The sequence below is a fragment of the Glycine soja genome, chromosome 17 (assembly GCF_004193775.1).
Source record: "Glycine soja cultivar W05 chromosome 17, ASM419377v2, whole genome shotgun sequence".
NCBI classification, from domain to species: Eukaryota; Viridiplantae; Streptophyta; class Magnoliopsida; order Fabales; family Fabaceae; genus Glycine; species Glycine soja.
The window spans coordinates 33,064,243-33,086,479 of NC_041018.1; the positions used below are offsets into that span (position 1 = coordinate 33,064,243).

General features: G+C 34.9%; 2 protein-coding genes across 4 annotated transcripts in view; both read right to left on the bottom strand.

Annotated features, from left to right (window-relative positions):
• Positions 1–866: 866 nt before the first annotated feature.
• Positions 867–3,657, bottom strand: LOC114394166 (polyadenylate-binding protein-interacting protein 5-like). Of its 2 annotated transcripts, none has more exons than XM_028355786.1 (3): positions 3,532–3,657; positions 2,308–2,778; positions 867–1,424 (listed from the first exon to the last, which is right to left on the bottom strand). In XM_028355786.1, the coding sequence occupies exons 2-3, from the start codon at positions 2,740–2,742 to the stop codon at positions 1,263–1,265; spliced, it is 597 nt and encodes a 198-aa protein (XP_028211587.1). In that variant the 5' UTR covers positions 2,743–2,778; positions 3,532–3,657; the 3' UTR covers positions 867–1,262. The 2 variants fall into 2 exon arrangements, with proteins under 2 accessions (XP_028211587.1, XP_028211586.1); XM_028355785.1 differs by having other exon boundaries at positions 2,308–2,782.
• Positions 3,658–7,173: 3,516 nt separating this feature from the next.
• The window catches only part of LOC114392887, a 46,680-nt gene continuing 31,616 nt past the window's right edge, over positions 7,174–22,237 (bottom strand). Inside the window, exons 10-23 of one of the 2 annotated variants that reach the window (XM_028354142.1) lie at positions 18,270–18,792; positions 17,102–17,272; positions 16,893–16,952; positions 14,615–14,737; positions 13,501–13,770; positions 12,778–12,843; positions 12,438–12,569; positions 11,532–12,353; positions 11,172–11,452; positions 10,732–10,991; positions 10,088–10,335; positions 9,754–9,945; positions 8,649–8,921; positions 7,174–7,949 (exon numbers count right to left, since the gene is read on the bottom strand). In XM_028354142.1, coding sequence (XP_028209943.1) covers positions 7,803–7,949; positions 8,649–8,921; positions 9,754–9,945; positions 10,088–10,335; positions 10,732–10,991; positions 11,172–11,452; positions 11,532–12,353; positions 12,438–12,569; positions 12,778–12,843; positions 13,501–13,770; positions 14,615–14,737; positions 16,893–16,952; positions 17,102–17,272; positions 18,270–18,792 — 3,568 coding nt within the window. In that variant the 3' untranslated portion in view covers positions 7,174–7,802. Of the gene's footprint in view, positions 7,950–8,648; positions 8,922–9,753; positions 9,946–10,087; positions 10,336–10,731; positions 10,992–11,171; positions 11,453–11,531; positions 12,354–12,437; positions 12,570–12,777; positions 12,844–13,500; positions 13,771–14,614; positions 14,738–16,892; positions 16,953–17,101; positions 17,273–18,269; positions 18,793–22,237 lie in introns of those variants that run through there. The other variant, XR_003662412.1, reaches the window with a different exon arrangement.

Consider the following 22,237-nt stretch of genomic DNA (forward strand, 5'->3'; position numbering starts at 1 on the left):
GACTAGGTGGATGACTTTAAAGAACACCGTACTAGAGAACATTGTGACACAATGCTCTGATAGCATGTGACATTGAGAATGGATTTTTATTTTAATTGCATGATGTTAACCGCTAAACCACCTCCAACGAATGCAAAGGAAGAACATTGTACAAAAAAGAAGAAGCACTATGCAAACTAGGATCTTCAATTTGCGTATAAGCAGTGTTGTTTTCCTTTCCTTCTTTTCATTCTTATTTTTAATTTCAAATTTTTGTTCTATTTTTCTTTTTATTATTAATTAGTTGAAATAATAAAATAATATATTTAAAATCAGACAAACAGATGACTAATGGGGGTATAATAGTGTTTGGGTGTTTGCGTATCTTTTTCCCTTATGATAACATGTGGAGAGTCCAACGATCTGAAGTACCACTATCACAATGTGCAGTTTAGAAATACACATTTGAACAATGTCTCTATCTTCTTTATTGCTTTAAGTTGGTAAACATCTTTATTGCAATACTCATTGATATAAAATGATACTTCCAATTATCAAATCATTTGCCAACAACTTTTGATATCATATAACTTTTTTAATAATGTAACTTAAATTTTTTAATTTGATCATCCACATGTAATATTCGAACCAAATTTTCTTATTTCATTTTCATTTTAAAATAATTTTAAAATATTATTATTCTCTATATATATTCAGTTACTTTAGGAGTAAATATTGTGTAATTTATATAATTTTTTTAATATTTTTTAAAATTTATACAATTTAAAATCCATTTTTATTTTTATTTTAATATATATGTTTTAAGAGATATATGTAATGTTCAATTTATGTCAAATTTGACGTTAACAAGCATTACACCACTCAACTGAATAAAAAAAGGGGCAATAAAAATGTTGTATTATATCTATAGCAGCATAAGATTCAAGTTAGCTCACCACGGTACAATCCAGCAAGCAAGTCAACAAGACACTTGTCAATCCCAAGAGAAAATTACATTCATTTGTGTGTTGTTTTTCTTTTACCTCTCTCTCTCTCCCCTTCAGGACCCTTCCAATTCATGCAATTGAAAGGGATACCAATTGCACAAGCAACTCATCAAAAGAAAATATTTCAAGATCATAATGACCAAAACAAGACAAAGCAGCGAACTAACTATACAGACCATAAAATCGATGATTGAGACATCTCCACCTATGGTAAATTTTTTAATTTTTACACTTATTAATATATCCAACCAAACCAATTGTGAATGAAAAACCAATTCACAAGACATTGGCTGATGCCAACTGACCAGATGAAGTGCTGGTTTCCTCTGCTACATTCTTCTGTTTTAGTGAAACAGAATCAGCTGGCAATCCAGATTCTGAAACATCACCAATATCCAGTGTCTCTGGAAGACTTCCAGAAGTTTCATCTCCCTCTAACTGTAAGATCAAAACAAAAAATCCTCAAATTTTGACTTGCAATTAATGTGTTCCAGAAGTGATCCATTAACACTTGACATGATAACTCAAAGTATTTCCTCCTAATGCTAAGCAATGTTTGGCAATTGACATAATTAAACTATGATAATTCTATCAATTTCATTATATCCATTAAATGATAAACTAACATTAATGGCGCAGGAGGTTTTAGACAATCTGATAAGATTTATATCTGCAAATATAACAGAGAACAGAATATAGCTTTATTTCCTTTAAACCAGTTTCCAATCGGTGATGTGTAATATTTCAACATTTGTGCTCTGGAAAAAAAAAAACAGAACAGGTAAAAGGGGAGGGGGGGAATGAAATCAAATCACAAAGTATGAAGCACCTACAAATACAATTATTTATACATTCTGGAAGAAAACAGAAAAGCAAACCAATTGTCAAAACAAAAAACTGGGAACACGGAATATGAAGAAAAAAAAATATCAAACACAGTTTACAGGAAAGAAAAGTGGAATTTAAAATAAAAATCAAACTTGGCGTGGCAATCTCAGATCACTTTTGGTTCAACAATGATAAGACGGAAATGCTTTCCTCTATCCAATGTCATCTGTAGAGACAATCTTCAGGAAAGAAGGGAATGGAAGCAGAAAGGGGAATCAATTTACTATTTCATCAACATTTTATTACACATTTACCCAAAATTTACAGTCAAATGTGATAGCAAATCACCTGATTCAACATTTACACAGCATGAATAGAAAGAAGCTAATATTTAACTACACTTAAATATATGAAGACAGAAAAAATTGTCACTTAATCAACTGGAAGAATAAACAAATTTAAACCGCCAAAACTAATAAATTAAAAACTATACCTCAAGTTGGCTGAGCATGTCAATAGCTGCATCCAAGTCACCACTGTTAACATTATAGACATCTACAAGGGACTGATAAGATATACCAGGAAAATTCATCCTAAGATACTCCAAATCCATATCAAGTTCTTCATCTACCAACTGATTATCCGTCAACTCTGCCACATTCTGTGATGATGAAGTGTAGCCTGTGTAGGAACTAGAAGCAGGCTGGCTTTTTGCCGGAAAAGCTTCGGGTTTCGAGAGCCATTCCAAGCTAGTGTTGATAAGTTGCGGGTCATTTGTAGCACCCTGATGAGTCATCTGAAACCACATTGTCCCATCACAAGTCTTGGAATCTTTTTCTGTCAAAGGTATTCTACCATCTGCCCCCCTTTTAGAGAGAGGAACATATGAGGCTGCATATGGATTCAAAGAGGATGATTGCGGCTTCATGGATTCAGATGTAGATAAACAATTCTTCTTCTTGATCTTCCTTTTCCATTCCCACACATACACAAGAAAGAATCAGTCAACATGATACTAAAGTTAATCAAGAATTAAATTCCTTTCTCGGGGAAGCTAAAAAATACAAGGGATTCAAAGCTTCAAATTTCAATAATCTACAAATACAAAAAATAAAAAGATAGACAGAGAGTAGATTATGATTGAACAAGCTCTGAATCAGTGAACAACAGAGCCAAAACACACGATATCAATGTTGATTCAATCATCAAACTTTCTTGTAACCCTTTTAACAAGTGCATGCGTAAGTAACTAGGTTCAATCATATATATATATATATATATATATATATATATATATATATATATATATATATATATATATATATATATCACTCCTTGATGGAGCACTCATATAGCAAAAACTAAAAAGACATCAGATCAAGAATTTATTCTAGAAGATCAAGAAACCCTAGTAAAAACAAAAATAAGGCTTTAAAATTTGACTTTTCAGCGATCCCTTTTGAAACACCAGGACGATCAAGCTAAACTAAAACCTCAATCAAATTTTAAAACAACTTTTAAAAAAAAAAATGAAATTTGCAGCGATACATCGATCCAACAAAAAATTATTGATTGCAAACCAATAATACCAAATGACAATTTGATCGTAACTTTTTCATCTGCAACGATTAGTGAATAACAAAATTGTCATTCGAATTGCACAAAAAACAAACGAAAAAACGAAAAGAAAGGAGATTAAAATAAAATGGGAACAAACCAGTGAGACAGAAATCACGAAACCCTAATTCTGGAGATCGCTGTGATTGGAAGGGAGAGAAAACTATAATGAAATGATTGAGACAGAGAAGTTGAACTATTTTCTCCTCTGCGCAACTGTTATTTGGTTAGAATACAATCAGTATGTATATATAATAACTAATATGTATAATAAGTGTATAAAAAAATAAATAAAAAATTGTTGAAAATTGGAAAATAAAAAATATGAAGAAAATTGGATGTGAATATAATTAACAGTCCTGTCTTTTTTTTATTAATTAACAGTCTTGTATAATAAGTTATAAATTTTAAAAAAAAAATTATTAAGCTTCACAGATGCATATATTTAGCAACAATATTTTTAAAAAATATATTATTTTTAATATGATATATAATGTTATAATTATTTTACTAAAATTATAACATTAGTTGAGTGATTTGGTGGTCTAAATCATTTTAATGTTTGGAATAAGTTAATTCCTATAAGCATGATCATAGGTCTATGGATGAATCCAATCCATTTAAAGTGGTCCACATCAATCTAGTCCGTTCAAAGTGATCCACGGATAAATAGATTGTATGTGGGTCCAAATTTTTTATATGGTAGAATTATATTTTTAAAAAAAGTAAAAAATAATGTATAAGATTAGAAGAAGAAAAGATTTTACTTCATTTTTTAAATTAAAATCTATAATACTAAAATACACCAATATTTTAAACATAACAAATTAACAATAACAATCTAACACAATTAAATTAATGACGCTAGCAATTGGACTTAGGCGGGTTACGTGTCTAGTCTCCGAGTCTACGAGTAAAGTTTCTTAAGTCCAAGGACTTAATGGGCCACACTCACAAACTCAATATAGTTTTGTGAATTTTTTATAAAAAAAAATTATTCAATATTTGCAATGTGTGAGAGGAAAATTTTTGTAGTCTATCATGTGTAATGATTATAGGCAAATTTTGGTTATATTTTATGGTTTAAAATTGTCTTATTGTTTTTTAAAAAAATATTTGACTGTTAAAGAAAAAAGAAGTAAATAGGAATATAACACATCCAATTCTAAGTAACATAAAAATAACAAGTAAGTTGTTTTCACACTTTAATATTTTAATGCATAATAATTTTATTATTATGCAATAATTTTTTATACTTTTAAATATGAAGTAATATAAGATATGTAATATATAATTAGACGCCTATAATTAGCCCGTGTTAATAATTGATATAATTAAATTAATTTTTTGAAATTTTCGATTAGCATATCAAAATTATCATTGTGTCCTTGAAACTTTTTTTGAGGGAGGGGCAGAGGAGTTTGGTTTGGTGTATACCGGACTCAAATCACCTGGACTTCCCGCCCCCAACTCTATCCCACCAATGAGATTGTGACACATCAATTAAAAAAGTCCAGGTCTTGTTTAATTAGGTTTGGCAAAATTATTGGTGTTTGTTCACTCACGAAGACTATGGTGCGTAAGTTAAACATTTTACGCATCGTGCAAAAAGATATTTTAGCTATGAGATATATTTGCATTAAAATCAACGATTAAGATAAATATGGACTCCGATGGAATTGTCTACACCAGATAAAATAAAATAAAATAAAACATGATTTTTTTTCTTTTTTCTCTCTCATTGGAGCTTCTCCCTTTAGTCTCCAACCACCCCTCTTTCTTCGACACCACCCACACCATCGCAAAGCACCATCACTAGATCTGCGATTGAAAACAAAGAGATTGACAAAATCTAAGATCTGAGATCGATAATGAAACAACCATTAGATATGAAAACAAACCCAACATAGGTTGTCCGGATTTAATACCAAGGACACTAGGAACAAATGGTTCCTCTTCATTGACAATGACGACGGTCCTTTAGGCAACGACAGTGGAGGATTTTGTGATAGTGACTACGAGGATGGTGCCAAAGAGAGATAGGGGTGGTTGGAGACTATAAAGGGAGAAGGGCCAACGAGAAAGCGCAACGAGAACCAAAGCCCTTGAATTAGGAGCAGATAACATGGAGCAACAAGTCCAATTCACCGTGTCGTTGTTGATCCGAATGCTGATCCAACTTGAGCATTGAAGAGGTGGCTCTCGTGGTCACGAAACGACAACGACGATGTCGGAACTTTGCCGTCGATAAGGTGGGCGAGCATGAATCTTGCCTGCAGCACAAAACTCGAGGCAAGGAGCGAGCAAAAAAGGAGGCAATAGGAGCAAACAATGAAGCGAAAGTTACAGTGATGAGTGGCAAAACAGAAGAACTCGTGTGTGGGTGCAAGAGTTTAGCTTGGTGTCTCAAATAAGTTGAAGAAATAAAATAGAAAGAAATAGGAGGACAAGTATACCAAAAAAATATATTTTAAGATTGTTTGAATTAATTAAAAAAGAAAAGTAAAGAAAAAAGAAAAATTTAAGGTTTTTCATAGTGAAAAAATATTATGACACAAAATAGATAACTTATTTTATTCTAAAAATGATATTAAGTGAAGGATAGATTGGATACTTTAAAAACTTATTTTAAATAACAAATTTCTTTTCTTTAGATAAACTTTTATTTTTTATCGAGAAAAAATACAAACTTTTATTTTTAGTGAATTTCACACTTGTCATTCCTTTTTCCTTCGTTCTTCTCTCCACTATATGAGAATTTATCTTAGATATTGATATTGTCGAGTCATATGATAAATCAAATCCTTTAAATGTGTTTTACAAGACGTTAAGTGTATTTGTGAAAAGTTATATTTTTTTTCAAGAAACACAATTCAACCTCCTTTATTTTTTCTTATCTTTACAAATATGATTAGTCATTATTAGTCATAATTAAAGCTATAAGAAATTTTAAAGTGATTTTCGCATTTTGTAATAAAATAATATTGTCCAATGCCATATGTATGTTTTACAAGAAGCAAGTCTTTGAATTGAAAAACACCAGGTAACAACACCACTTCCAACACTTAGGATATTATCATTTTACCTCCCATACATCTTATGCGGTTTAATAGGAAATTAGAAACATTAATTTTGATTAATGGTGGGATTTATAATAATAGAAAAATATCTTACACTAGGTCCACTTTTTACCTTGCCAAACTGTTAGAAGTGAAAATCTTACATCATGAAGAGATTCCTCAATCCTGGCTATAGAAAGCATGATTTTCAGCATATGCTTTTGTCCCTTTCAATACTTATAAATAACAAGTCGGCCACGTTGCAAGGGACTTTGTATCAGTGTGATTACCTTGCCAAAATGTTAATTTTTTTTGCCTCTACAATTTCTGCAATACATCGTACTAGTACTAGGGTTGCACAAAAAAGAAATCAGAATGTTAAGGACCCATAGTATGAGAAACTATAGAGACAATTAGACAAATTAAAAAATGTACTTCTATGACCTGCTAGGGAGTCATAAGTGAATCATCACTAACACTATATAGATCATTTAAAATCATAAATCAATCATTTCTCAATAACAAGCCAGATCTTTGCTTGAATAACCATCTGAATTTTTGTCAAAATAAAAAATCATGATCAGGGCTGCCTAAAGTTAAATATAATTACAATAATGTTTTTGGTGAAAACAAGAAAAACACATCTCCAGATGCCAAATTAATACATTAGTAAGTGTTTAACATTAAAACAATAAAACTACATGTGATAATACTTGCATAGACTGACACAATGCTTACATACTGTCAAACAAATAATTGGGTGCCCAGGTTACAGTTACTACACCTGTCTTGTCCCTAAGAATACAATAGATGCTTGTGAAATTACAAGCACATCAAAATTTCAAAGCAGTTGCGACAAGAATACCAAATCTAGCACCTACTGCAATGAAGCAATCAAAACATTAAATTGGACAATTACGGATGCATGTCAGGATTTGATGGTTCTGATACAGAAAAAAAATACTCCTCCTATCACATGCATGCAGCTTACCTTCATGTGCAATAAACAATCCTGCTATAATTTCTTTCATTAAAATTGAATTTATGTACAAAACTATTGGCTGAGTTATCCATGAATTAAGCATCTATATATTAACAGGCTCAAAATGAGCAAAAAATAATATGCATCTACGCTACTTTTTCACATTCAAAAAGCATCCCAAAATTCCCTTTCCCTTTAAACATAATGTTATGTAAGGGAAATTTGAAGTGGAATGTGTGCACTTTTTTACCAAGGCAAGAGTTGCAAGACCCATTTCCAGACTTATACTATTAACAGAAAATGAAGTTGCACAAGTTAATTTGATGCAGGTCAATCCTGGGATGTGGCAGAATATTCAAAAAGAAGGCGTTTGGATGCAGCAGATTGTAGGAGCACTCGCAAACGACTTGTAAGCAGATAGCTCAATGTCCATTGCATTGCCATCTCGGACTCCTTCATTTGCCTAACGATTGTGGCCTGAAAGCCAAATAATTTCTTTAGAATAAAGAAAGAAAATGATAGTAGAAACCTGCAGCTTTAACATTGGCCCAGGTCTCAAAGTGAAAAGTAGAGAAGTATTTAGAATTTCACTATACAAAAAGTTATAGATGCTTGTATATGATGTAGCAACTAGCAACTAACAACTGCATGATCTGTTTCTACTTCAGAATATCTGCTTAATGGAAACAAAACATCTCCTCAATAGTGAATGGCAAAACAAAATGCACCGTCCAGAAAAAGAAAACAGACAAAGATCATATAACAAGATTATATTAAGGGATTTTTACAAAAATTGTTACAAAAAAGTATTTAACTTAGGAATGAAGTGAACAACAAACCACTTGGTGTTAACAATCTTATTATTAAATAACCAACCACTTGTTATTGAGTAGTTAATAAGTAACCAACCACTTATTATTCCTAAACCAGAAAGGCTTTTACCCAGAATTTTTTTTTTGTAATTTTCCATATTCAGCCATCCTGATTAAAAAAGAGTTGCCATCTGAAATCCATGTAATGGGTATCATCTGTTGCTCTAAATGTCAAAGCTATTCTTTTCCTTCTATTGATATCTGATACAGATTTTTAAATGATTGACAAAAGAAGTCAAGTGAAATTAATGGTAACATAGGTCATTGGAACCAAAGGTTTGAAAGATAGTTTTATTATGATTACCTGAAGACGTTTCCCAAGCTGAACTTCAACTTCTGTACCAAAAGATATATTACTGGCGAGTGACTTTAGAGGATCTGCTGTAGGATCAACAGAAACTAAACTAGGAATCTGAGGTGCATACACTAGCCTCCACCTAGCCTGGCCAAACTCTCCCTTCCCTTCTATTCGTGGCATCAATTTTTCCAGAGTTGCAGTTGCAAGCTTTTCAAAAGCAAGCTGACCATTGCCTTCCAAAATGGATTCAGCCAACTGACTCTCAAATCTTCTGGCAGCCTGCATAGATAAAAACAATTAATAGAACCATTCTTCCTTAAAATCATATCACAAAGGCATTAATTTTCACAGATGAAACAATTCACACTAATAAATCTATTAAAATCCACTTAACAGTTCTAGGCTCCAAGTGTTTTGCCTAAACCAGGGATTTTGAGAGATTAATCAGCTTAATGACCTGATCCAATACTAACAGGGACATGAAATTTAAGAGTTCAATTCTTTATGTTTTTGCTTGAGATGACTATCTCGGATGTGAAATAGACTGTCTATCCCCAAGTTAGTACCTATATCACGAAATAACTTCAATAACTCGCACATTTACATGATTACATTATGTTAGTAATTGCTATGAGATGAGTTAAATTGTTTTCTTATCATTGAATGTATTTGCTTTATTAATTATTTACATTTTATGTTAGAGAAATGTGAATTTGTAAATCCAAATAATAATAATAATAATAAAAGGCTATATTTTAATGTCAGAATTGAAGAGCAAGGATTCAATAGTGCAGGAGCTAGGAGTCCAACACACTTTATAGGTGTGAATAAGCCATTTGAGGGGATAGTTCCTTCATGTTTTCAACTCAAGGTGAAAAGTTTGTAGTTCTCAATTTAAATAATTTCTTCATATTTTCCTCTATTACTTTTATATAGATCAAAATTACACTAAAACTTACACAAAAAGTGTAATTGTTAAACAAAATCATCCTATCTATATGTACTTTATATGCACCTGTTTCACAGTAACAACATAGATTATGGGACTAAAAAGTTGAATTTTTAGCTCCAAATTAGTCGAGCAAGATTACAAGAAGAGAATATGTTTTACCTCAGTGGGCGAGAGTGCATCCTGCTCCACAGAACGTGTTGAGGTCACCACAAGTTTGTCCTTCCAATTGCTAGCTCTACCTTGAATTCTGAATTGCCACTCAGATCCAACCAAAGCTAAATCAAGCATTGGATCTAGTCCATATTCAGGCTCAAACTTTGCAATGTTTAAATGCTCTCGTTTTAACCTCACCTGCATTTTGAAATGGTTTGTATCAACATCAACATGTGTCAAGAAATACACAAGACAAACCAAAAGAAAACCAACCTAGTAGAAACTGCACTGCCACAGGGTACAATTTACAGGAGTTGTAAAAATAAAACATTACACATACCTGTGTTGCAACTAGATCAACTTCACCATTCTCAAATGTCAGTATGCCTCTAGGTTTTATCCATTTGGGATGGGCCGGACCATTTAACTCAAGCTCTCCACTTACACCAAAATTAAGAATCAAAGGATAAACTATCTTCAACTCTGGTCCAAGCACAAGCTTCAAATCATTGAGACAGATTTCTACATTTGGTTTAATCTGCACTTGCTCCATCTGCTTTTCAACCTGAGTTGACTTATTAACTGGCACTGTTGGTTTTGTAGGAAAGAAAGATATCATAATATATACTAACAACTATTGTGAAAAATATAACATAATGCATATAATTTAAGATCATTCTACAGAGGTGAGTGTTTCTGTAAGTATGCAAATACATTGGATTAAGCATTGTTCATAAGCCTGCAGCAAAGTCCATAAATACTAAGGTGTAACAATGTAGGGAATCAGATCCACAGGAATCATGATAAAATAGGGGTTGGGGGAACCCCCTTCCTGAGGTAAATCTAAGGATATAGAAAGGGAAGCAAGAGCTTTTCAGTTTCAATTAATAGTAAGGGAGTCCATTCTGATTACAGAGCATTCAGCACCAAATTATATGCAAAAAATAGATCACAGGCTAAACTGATGGACATGTAAAGTAATACCAGAGCCAGAGGATTGAGATACTTTTTCCCTTGAAGAAGCAGATTCTGAGTTGAGAAATCTTGAAACATATCTCGAAGCAAACATGCGACTAACACCAGCAGTAGGAAGCACAGACTGATTTGATGGAAATCTATTAGAAGCAGGAGTACCACCTCTGTCATGAGGCAAATATGCTTCTCCCTGACTTATTTTGATATTCCCAGATATGTTTGGTTGCAATATTGAACCAGTTATTTGCAACTGAGAATCAACCTGACCACTGACAAAAGTAGAACATCTGCTTTAATAGAGACTATATATAACGAGGTGGGGGGTTGTTGGAAGATTCAGTTCCAAAAATCAATAATATTTATGAATTAGTGGTCACATCAGCCATTTTACATCCATTAATAAGTCAAGATGTTTAACTTAAGAAATCTGTAGAAGTTATAAAATCAACCTTAATACTTTTTGTGCCCGTACTTCCAGAACTTCGCACTTCAATTCAATCTTGTCATCTGGGGCTGCTTCACTAGTTCTGAGTGGCAGGTTCCCTTTTACAAGAAGCTTTCCTTTTCTGCTTACCCTACTCTCCAGTGAGGTGATGCATAACCTGTTTGATTGCACATGAACATTTCCACCAAAGTTGGTTAGTGGTTTTTGGAGCACTGGTGAAGAAATAGATGCCCTGTGGAAAGATGCGTGTCCATTAAGTACTGGTTGATCAACTGTACCTCTGACCTATTAAGTCAAGCCATATGACAAGATTCAGAGAAGTAAATATCAAATATGTGAGACAAATTATATTCATTTCACCCACCTCTAGCTTCAAATCCGCATTGCCATGAAGCCAATTCACATGAGGAGATAAAGCTGTAACCAATGTCATTCCCCCATCTTTTATATCAGCATCAATCCTGACTTCTCCATCATCTAAAATTTGCCAATTTAAACCTTTAAGGCTTTCTGCTAATTGAGTATTCCAACCTTCTTCGTTTCTATCTCTAGAAACTTTTTTGTCGCTGGCATCATCAACGGTCCCTCTATTCTTCTCCTTCACCCAATCAGGAACCCAAGTAACCTGACTCTTATCTAATTCTACATCCTCCTGTAACGTGTTATTTTGCACAAATGCAACAGGAATGCTACCCTGAATGAGTACATGACCATTTTGGGTTGTAGGCTCAAATTTTGCATTGAATAGAAAACGACTGGTTGAGGTTAGAGAAGCAACAACTTCGGCTCTTCCAAGATCAACACCACCAACGGAACCATCCAGGAGCCTTACTTGCACATCACATTCTGGTTTTGCTAAACTTCCTCTAAGATCTCCTTCCATATGCAATATACCCTTAATGGGTGCCAACAACTGTCGCAGAGAATGGACAACATCCATTGCTGTAGATTCAATGATCTGGACTACAGTTGGGACCAGACTAACAGGAAAATTTAATACCGCAAAATGGAGGTTGGTTTTAGGTCCTAGCAATGTTCCATCTGCATGGATGGTGGCATTATCCTTCTGGATAAAAATTCTCTCCAGGTACATACCATCATCATTACTGTAAGCACCAACTGCCAACACACGCTGAGTTTTGTAGTCTCCCCATTCCCAGTCCTCCCCATGAAAGTCAAATTCTGCCTGAAATAACAGAATAAGAAAGTCAATATTCAAAAATATTATTCATGCAACTCCCAAGAATACAAAACACTGAAAACATTTTACCAGGGTGTCTCCATTTCCCCCACCACTAGCGTCAAGAGATCCATGCCAGTGACCTTTGAGTTCAGATAAACCAGGCAGACTTAAGTCTTCAAGAACAACATCATTTGATGGAGCATGAAGCCCCCTCACTGTCTACAAGTCGTGCATATCATTGACAACAGCCACAAAAAAAAAAATCTTTTCAATGCATTTTATTGGGCTAATTAATATTATCAATAAAAAAATAATTCCAAAGACACTAGGGGACAAACTCAGAGGCATCAGGTATTGCATCTTTTGAAAAATAAGATCAGGTATAGCACCTTTTGAAAAATAAGATAAAGTGATCCTTTGACAATACCTCAAGCAATTGTTGAAGGCTTTCGGTATATAATCCTACTGACTGCAAACTTTGCATGAAGAAATCCTGCACACAAGTGGTGTAGCAACATGCATAAGTTTTCCTTATGAAAATAAGTATACAGATGAATACAGGATTTTCGTGAAAGATAGAGTAAAAAAACTAGATTACATTTTTTTACTCAAAAAAGTTCTCTACACAACTTGATGTCAGAACGATGCATCCCCAAGGCCTAAGATGGGGTATACAGTACCAGATTTTAATTTTTCTCTTTTTTTTTGTTTTGATATTTTAATTGATTTTGGCAGTTTTTTGCCACCATAAATTGTAATTTCAAAATAGATACTAACAATTTTAAAACCGCCACAAATCGTACTTAACGGACATGTCATCATTCAATGGAGGAATCCTAATGACAGGAACCTAAAACAAAAAATTTTAAATGTCAAGGATCAAATGCAAAGAAAAAAATTATTAGGGGCCTAACGCAAAATTTGGGTATTTATTAGGGATCAAAAACATATTTCAGCCTTTCCTAAATTACTATGATAAAAATATAATAATAAAAATATAACACATACTGAACCTAGATATATGATATACATTTCTATCAGTTAGAAAAATTAAGGCATTACCAAAGCACGCTAATCAATTATGCTAAATTAAGTTGGCTAACTGAATTTATGTAACCTCCCAAGACATAAATAATGATAGTGATACAACCTTAGATCTTGACTGAACAGCAGGATCCATACTTCGAGAAAGAAGCCTAGCAAGGGGAAGCATCTCAGCAACCTCAGCTCTACGAACTTCAAGTTTCATTCTCCACCTGCCCATCGAGGATATAGCATTACCAATATGACCAGACATTAGTCTTTTTATAAGGCCACCTTTGTCAATGGGATTACGATCTCGGGTGCCGGGCAACACATATTCGCCTTGAAGTTCATAACAACTGTAGTTTTGTTGCAAAACTGTTTTTTCAATAGTGATCTGAACAATAATAGTGCACCAACTGGGAATCAGTATTAGACCAAAGAATCATTAACAGCTCCAAGAAAATTGGATTCAATAGATGATGCTCTTTGCATTCCAAGGTAACAAAATAAGAATCTTCAATAGCCATTAGTAGTCAACAAAAAGTCCATTAAGACATCAAACTTGGTAAAATGACACTTAGCAGCTTTTTACAGCTGTTAAATTTTATCAATTCAATTGATGCATTGGAAGCTCTCATGAAGCAGATCACATTTACAAAATTCCATATAATTTAAATAATAATTGATACTTCATCACATCACTTTATTTTAACCCTCACCCTATGAGCTAACTTTTGGAGTTATGTTAGGACGAAACCCACATGCATGTATAGAATTTCAGAATTGTGTGTCTTGAACAAGATCACACACAGCTCTGTATATATAATATATTTACAATGAATACAAATAAATGTGAATGCCGATTCTAAGACTAATCAGCTATTAATTAGGTATTCTATCACTAATTTTAACACTTAGAAATACATTGCCTATACACAAACATCCATCAGATAATCAACCAAGCACCTGAATTTTTTATGTTAAAAGGATATCGCTATACATATATTAGACTATTATGGACCATCACCAAGTGCAAACATAAAAAGATACTATAGATTTAACACTGTGCAAGTCATATTTTAAACTAAAAAAAGAACATGATGAACACTATACCTCATTCATAATAAACTCCGGACAGGCTAATAGACAATTTCAGTTTAACCAGATAGCAATAAGTAAACAAACAGGTAATACAAATTCGGGTGCAAACATATAAGAGGATGGTCTTATGCACTCACAACATCTCCACTCCACCTAGCTGCCACATCTAGGGCTTCGCCGAGCACGCCACTGAATTTTGGCTGAAGTACAGACAGGACTCCATGTCCTCTTCTTTTTTGAAGATTAAGCTGGATTTCTGCCTGAAAGCAAAGAAGCATCCGATTGAAAAGCACCACACTTGCTTCTATAACATGACCATTATTAAATAATGCCTCAAACAGGTTATCATTAAGGTAGGACTGAAAAAATAAAGAAAAAAGTAAAAGAGGGACAAAACATGAGGGAAAGTTGATTGCATTGTCAAATTTGCACATTAGAGTTTTCTACTCAATTTTATTAAACTTCTCCATCTCTTCTATAAATGTATATATTAATTGGCCTTCTAAGTTTCTGGAATTGTTAGTCCAAAAATGGCATTATTTCTTTTGATTTGACCACATTTTATTCATAAAGGGCTTTTAGATGAAGAAGAAATCAGAGATATTAATCAATAACTATTCCTTGGACTTCTCCCAATAGCTTAAGAATTTGGAATGGTAGGGGCATGACATTTCATTCTTGCTACTAAACAAATGGATCATCAAAAGATCCTTGGTTTAACTTGACTGATTGATTACTGAAGCCACTATAAGATTCTGAGCCAATTAATTTTCACTTTCTAAACAGAAAGTGGAGGAACAATTACACCATTGGTGATTTTCGAAGAACATAAATCTAGCTGATACGCCTACATTTTCAAGTCATCATCTCAAATTTTTTTAACAATTAAGATAGTCAATCTTAAACAAAAATATGATTAAGGCCATTACTTCAGTGGACTAGTGATTCCAATGGTCCAGGATGGACCATCCGTTTTGACCTGGTATAGTAGTAGGTAGTCTAGGTAGTGCTGGTAACTATTTTATTTTATATTTTAGCGCAATGAAATTTTAATAAGAGGGAAACGACCTTTTACCCTTAATTAATAAAAGTTAAACAGTAAGGTAGGGATTGGAAAGGGAAAGGTTTGTCCGGGAGGGTGTTTGCCTCAAATAACCACCACAATGGCACCACAGCTAAGGCACCGACATAGATCTCCCAACACACAAAACAGATCTCTATGCAATGATCGAAGCAAAACCTGCAACCAATGCAACGACAACAAACGACAATAATCTGCTCTTTTTTGTGATCAATTTCTGAAGACTTAGCTTCCTCAACGTTAACGGTGCTAAGTTCAATGAGTGACAAGGCCGCTGTCACCACCAACATCTTCAAGAACCATGACTTTGGGTTCTCGTCATGCCGCCTGCTACTTTTGTTTTTCTCGTGTGTTTTCCTCCCTTTTAACACCTCCGGCTCCATCACCACTCCCTACTGACCCCACTACTGTTTAATCAAAAAATCTGGTTGGGCCCTGAATTCAATGCCGCATCGGCATTGGAGGGTTTGCAGCAAAAACAACAGAGAAAACAAAAGTGGCAGTACAGAAAATCCCATTTTCAGTTTTAATTTGGCTTTAGGATGCAACAAGTTCTGGACTTTTGTTTTGAACACTATGTTTTGTTTGTGTGCAAAGAAGTAATATGATAATATCAATCAATGTCAACTTTAATTAATGGGAAAATAAGTAATATCAACATATAAAAAGAATTCAAAAACTAAAATTACTTTAAACTGTTACCGGTAATAAATCTCAATTGTTCAATATTATACTAATAAATTGGGCGAACATTGAAAGTATTGGGAAAAACCCAAATCGCACATTCGCTAAAAATAAAGTCAAGTTAGAGTATATAAGTGAGGGACAACTCTCATCCCTTGAGTTAGCTTTTGGGGTTGAGTTAGGCCTAAACTCACATTCTAAGATTCTAAGATAAAGGTGGTCCATTTTAACTCAATGATCCACTGTATGGTACGCCTATGATTAATTGGAAAATTTTCTGGCTATGATATGTCAAGCAACAAAAACGCAGGAGAATATCAAATTAAGAAATCCTGGCCAACTTATTCCCAATTTATGAAGAATTAACCAAATTGAAAATAATGGGCAATACTTGTACAAAGAACGGTAAATGATTAATCAAACAATAACAAAAATCACTAACCAAATATCATATTATCTTTCTCTTATTGGAATTTGTTTGTTAGGACCTCCTAAATTGGAATCAAGGGTCAAATGTCAAAGATAGATTGCTCAGATATACTCTCCCTGATATAATTGGACCAACTTCGTAATGATTCAGATATAGGGTACAGCAAAGAGCAAGGACGATAGAGAAAAATGATTTCAAACAGGCTAATATAATGCCTTACTCTCTGTATAGTTCCCCTGAGAGAAGCGAGCTCTAATTCATCAAGTGGAAAATGCCGTACCTACAACGAAGCTCCACCCAAGCATGGAGATAAAAAGTAAGATTTCAATACCAACTTTTGGTCTAATTACCAAATGACCTAAATCATGCAAGCAGAGAAACAAACAGATCTAGATTCAAATAGTGATCCTAAAATTTAAATATAGAAACCTCCAAGTTAGCAGAATGAAATGGTTGAAAACAAATGTTAGCCCTCAATTGCCCTTTCTGAAGGGAAATAGACAACAGTTTCCCACTTTGCAGACCATCTTCGCTACTGGGCTGTAGTGGCCCAACAAACTCCACTGCAAGACTTTCATCAGTTCTACCAGAGGCATCCAGCTGTTTTTCAAAAATAAACTGAAAGTTACAACTATATATATTAAATGGAGCCAGATGATCTGAAACTGTCACAGAAACGCAGCAAATACTTGACAACATAAGCATGCCTATCTCACAGAATAAAAACCTGTTAAATGACTAGTTGCTTATATAATATGTAGACTGGGGGAGGATTTTACTTGTTTAGGATTGAACTTTATATATATATATATATATATATATATATATATAGAGAGAGAGAGAGAGAGAGAGGGCATATCATATGAGAGGAATATAACTTATGAGAGTGAGAGGATTAAACCTGGACCGTATAACAAAACATGGACGGTCAAGATTTAATGTCATGTGACCACTTTTTGACATTAAATCTTAACCCTCCATGTATGGTTATATGGTTTAGATTTAATTCTCTCACTCTCATATAAGATGTTTCCTCTCATAAGATATGCTCTCTCTCTCTCTCTCTCTCTCTATATATATATATATATATATATTGTACAAAGGAGCATTTTGACCATTTGACCATATAAGAAGATCAACAAGTGGATTTATCATCTAAATAAACTAAAACTCTAGATATCAATTGCCAGCAAATGTCTCAAAGGGAAGCATGGTCCTTACAAATGGGAAGCAGTATGCCCAGTTAACCACATTCTACAACAGACAAACAAAATCAATTTTAAGAGAAGAGTTTGACCCTGGCTACAAAGAAATGCTAGCTATAATCTGCTTAACATAAGCACCAAGAATAGAAATACTGTATCGAAAGTTTTAAGTGGATCATAAATTCACAGATTTTACCCATCATATATGACCAAAATTAAGGGATATCACATAATAGTATAGGGGAAATTAGAAAAATGATTTCTTGGAATAGGAACAAGAAACTGTTCAGGTGGTCAACTAAGCCAATAAGTGATTGTTCAAACTCTATTTTGAATAAAGCCACCAATTAAGTGGTTTATTATTATTGAAAGATGAATGTTTTATGCATCACCTTGATACCCCCAGGAGAAAGCCTCAGCAACCCAGACAACTGAGGTGCAAGCATCAGTTGATTCAGTTTGAGACCAGAGATTGAAACCTCGCCAATGAGACTATCTGCAATTCCTTTCTCCAACATTTGCACATGCTGCCTTGTCATTTCAAAATTTTGTTCGCTAATATTGCCATTAGGTTTTAAAACCTTTCCCTGAAACTTGATCCTTCCAGATGCTTTCAAATGCAAAGGCCTTGGGGAATCCATAGCGTATGCAGAAACCAAACTGAAGAATTCAAACCCACGCATACGTAAATCCAACTCAACTCCATCAATAGTAAGCGGAATAGCTCTTGGAATATTATACTCTTCTCTTTTATGATGGAAATCATCAGGATAAGATGTTTGAACTCTCATATACAGATCAAATGCAGCAGAAGCAGAATTCACAGTAATATAATCATGTGAGATTATGATGTCTCCTCGAGCATCATTGAAAGACCCTTCTGCTGTAGGTGCAGTCCATTTTATATCAAACCTTCTGCATTAAATTTTATTGAAAAAAAGTTAGAAAGAAAAAGTGTATCAAGAATAGAATTGGCACCAAGTGCTCTTAATGGTGAATGGTAGCCCATGGTGGCAAGCTGAAAATCCATTATAGATGTTTGGTGGATGACATAACGACCAACAGTTGGAGCATGATGGCCATGTTAAAAAAATGTACAATATGGTAAAATGGCTTGCATAATAACAATAAAAAATTTACAACTTAACAATAAGCATAATTGAAACATTTTGTAGCAAATGAAAATTATCAAAAGTATAACACTCATACAACCCCATCAGAGAGAAAAAAAAACAGACAGATAGAATAAAATAATTAATGATATTATACTCATAAAATCACCAGATAGGTGGATACTAATACTTGAAGATTTGAAGAAGTGAGGAAAACTTTACACTCACTCTCTTAGCTTTTATTGATTTCAAATGACATATATATATACAAGATACATTTTTTTTTTTTGCTCAGCAAAAATATATATGATATATTAATATGGAGTACCAGTGGTACTAAAATTACAATATATTTGGGGCCAGCTGGTTCCTATGTTTACTGATAGGACCCAAGCCAGCACCACAGCACCCAGCTATGTAACACCCTAATACAAAAAACCATCCCCCTTACTCCTAGGCTAGGTACAGAAACCTAATGTTAGATTAGTAGCCCATTGGTTAAAATGTACTGTAAAGTCTTTGTCGTTGGACTTGAGCCATGACCAAAGTAGTAGTAAGGCATCATCCATGACTTTGCTACTGTTGAAACATTGGTTTTGGAAGACTGTTTTATTCCTTTGTTGCCAAATTGTCCACGTTACTGCAACCCACCAGCACTTCCACCTTGTAGACTTTGTGTTACCAACAAGCTGATGCCCATGCTGCAAAAAGTGATCCCTTGGATTTTGTGGAAGTGCAGTCACTACTCCGATCCAAGATAATGACTCCCACCATAGAGGTATGGTCTTACTGCAGTTAAAGAACAAGTGGGCAGCATCCTCCTCATGATTGCAGCAGAAAGGGCACATGGTGTCGCTCAGCACCACTTGTCTCCTGCTGAGATTCAGCTTTGTTGGTAAACGATCCTTGATTAGCCGCCATGCGAACACAGCTGCTTTTGGTGGAATTTTTAGCTTCCATAGATCCTTAAAAGCAGCCTCCTGATTTGTCCCCGTTAATTCTCCCCATAACATTCTGTAGGCGCTTTTTGATGAGAATTTTCCTCCTGGGTCAGGTTTCCACCACCAGGAATCAGTTCTGTGTGGAAGGATTTCCTTCTGAGCTATCTTCCCAATAAAGTCATCCGCCATTGCGATCTCACTATCGAACAAAGGTCTCCTCCAATTAAGCTGCCAATCCCAAACTGCACCTGAATTGCTTCCCATCTGCATAATAGTCTGCTGCTGCTGAGATGAGATCTGGTATAACCTTGGGTACTTTAACATTAATGGTAGGTCATTGTCAACCCAACGATCCTCCCAGAACCGGCACTTGTCACCACATCCCAGCCTCCATTCAGTTTCCCTCTTGAGTGCACTGTTTTCTTGCAGGTTGTGAATTCTGATTATGTCCTTCCACCATAAAGAGTCATGTCCACCTGTTTTCCCTTCTTCCAAAGATCTCCAGCCACCATATTTGGATTCTAATAACTTGGTCCATGGTTCATCAGGCTGCTGGAACAGATCCCACCTCCATTTCCCTAACAAAGTTGTATTGAAGGTCTTGATATCTTTAATGCCAAGCCCTCCTTTGTCCTTAGGTAAGCACACCGTTTTCCATTTAACCCAAGCTATCTTTCGTTGCTCTAGTCCGCCGCCCCATAGGAACCTCCGTTGAATGGTGACTAATTTCTCAACCACTTTGGAGGGTAACCTGAAAAAAGAGCTTCAGATCTGCCATGAGCTTCAGATTTGGCTAGCCCCTCGGGGTCAGGATAAACTTCACTCTGATCTGCCATGAGCTTCAGATTTGGATCCATAGGACTATCAACAGGCCTACAATTTTGCATGCTTGTTTCTTCTAGAATATCAAGAGCATACTTCCTTTGAGAGATCACAACACCATCTCCTGATTGAGCCACCTCAATACTAAGGAAATACTTCAAATATCCCAGATCTTTGGTCTGGAAATGGCTGAATAAGTGCTCTTTTAGCTGGGCAATCTTAGTAGTATCATTCCCTATAATCATTATGTCATCAACATAGACCATTAGATAAACACACTTTCCTGGGAATGTATGACAGTAAAAAACAGAATGATCAGTTTCACTTCGTTTCAGTCCAAAAAGTTGAATCACATGGCTAAATTTACCAAACCAAGCTCGAGGAGATTGTTTCAACCCATAGAGAGATCGGTGAAGCTTACACACAGGACCATACTCCCCCTGAGCAACAAACCCAGGAGGTTGCTCCATATAAATATCCTCCTCAAGATCACCATGGAGGAAGGCATTTTTAATATCAAGCTGGAGGGGGCAGTGACGTATGGCAGCCATAACAAGAAGCAGACGAACAATAGTGATTTTGGCTATGAGAGAAAAAGTATCACAGTAATCAAGACCATATATCTGTGTGTAGCCTTTAGCTACCAAGCGAGCCTTAAGCCAATCAACCTCACCATTGGGCCCAACTTTGACAGTATAGACCCATCTACCACCCACAATTGTCTTGCCAGGAGGAAGGGGAACAAGTTCTCAAGTACTATTATTTTCAAGAGCCTGCATTTCATCAATCATAGCCTGTCGCCAGCCAGGATGATCCAGTGCCACATGGACATTGGAAAGAATAGTAAGGGAAGATAATGAGAAAACAAAGGAAGCATATGAAGGAGACAAACAGTGATAACTTAAGAAATTATAAATAGGATGAGGATTACGAGTAGAGCGAGTACCTTTCCTGATGGCAATGAGCTAATCTGAGTCAGAATGATGAGAAGAGGTGGAAGGAGAAGAAGGATCCATGAGTTGAGGACTGGTTGAAGAAGGATGAGGATCACGAGGAGAAGCTTCAGGCACTGTAGATCCAACTTGCCTTGTCCTGCGTTGATATGTAATAAGAGGTGGAGAAGTAACTTCAGGTGAATTTGGTGGAGAAGATGGGACAACACTAACATTTTGGTCTGAGTTACCTAGAAGACAAGGAGAAGGAATTGGAAGTACTTCCTGGAAAGAATAAGGATGGTCCACGGAGGGTGAGAAGAAGAGTGTGTCTTCAAAGAAGGTTACATCCGCAAACATATAGTACCGTTTTGTGGTTGGAGAGTAACACTTGTAGCCCTTTTGAAGACGAGAATAACCCAAAAAGACACATTTGACTGACCTAGCAGAAAATTTGTCTAAACCAGGAGACAAATCATGGACAAAACAAGTACAACCAAACACTTTAGGAGAAACATGAAATAATGGATCATGAGGAAAGACAATTGAGTGA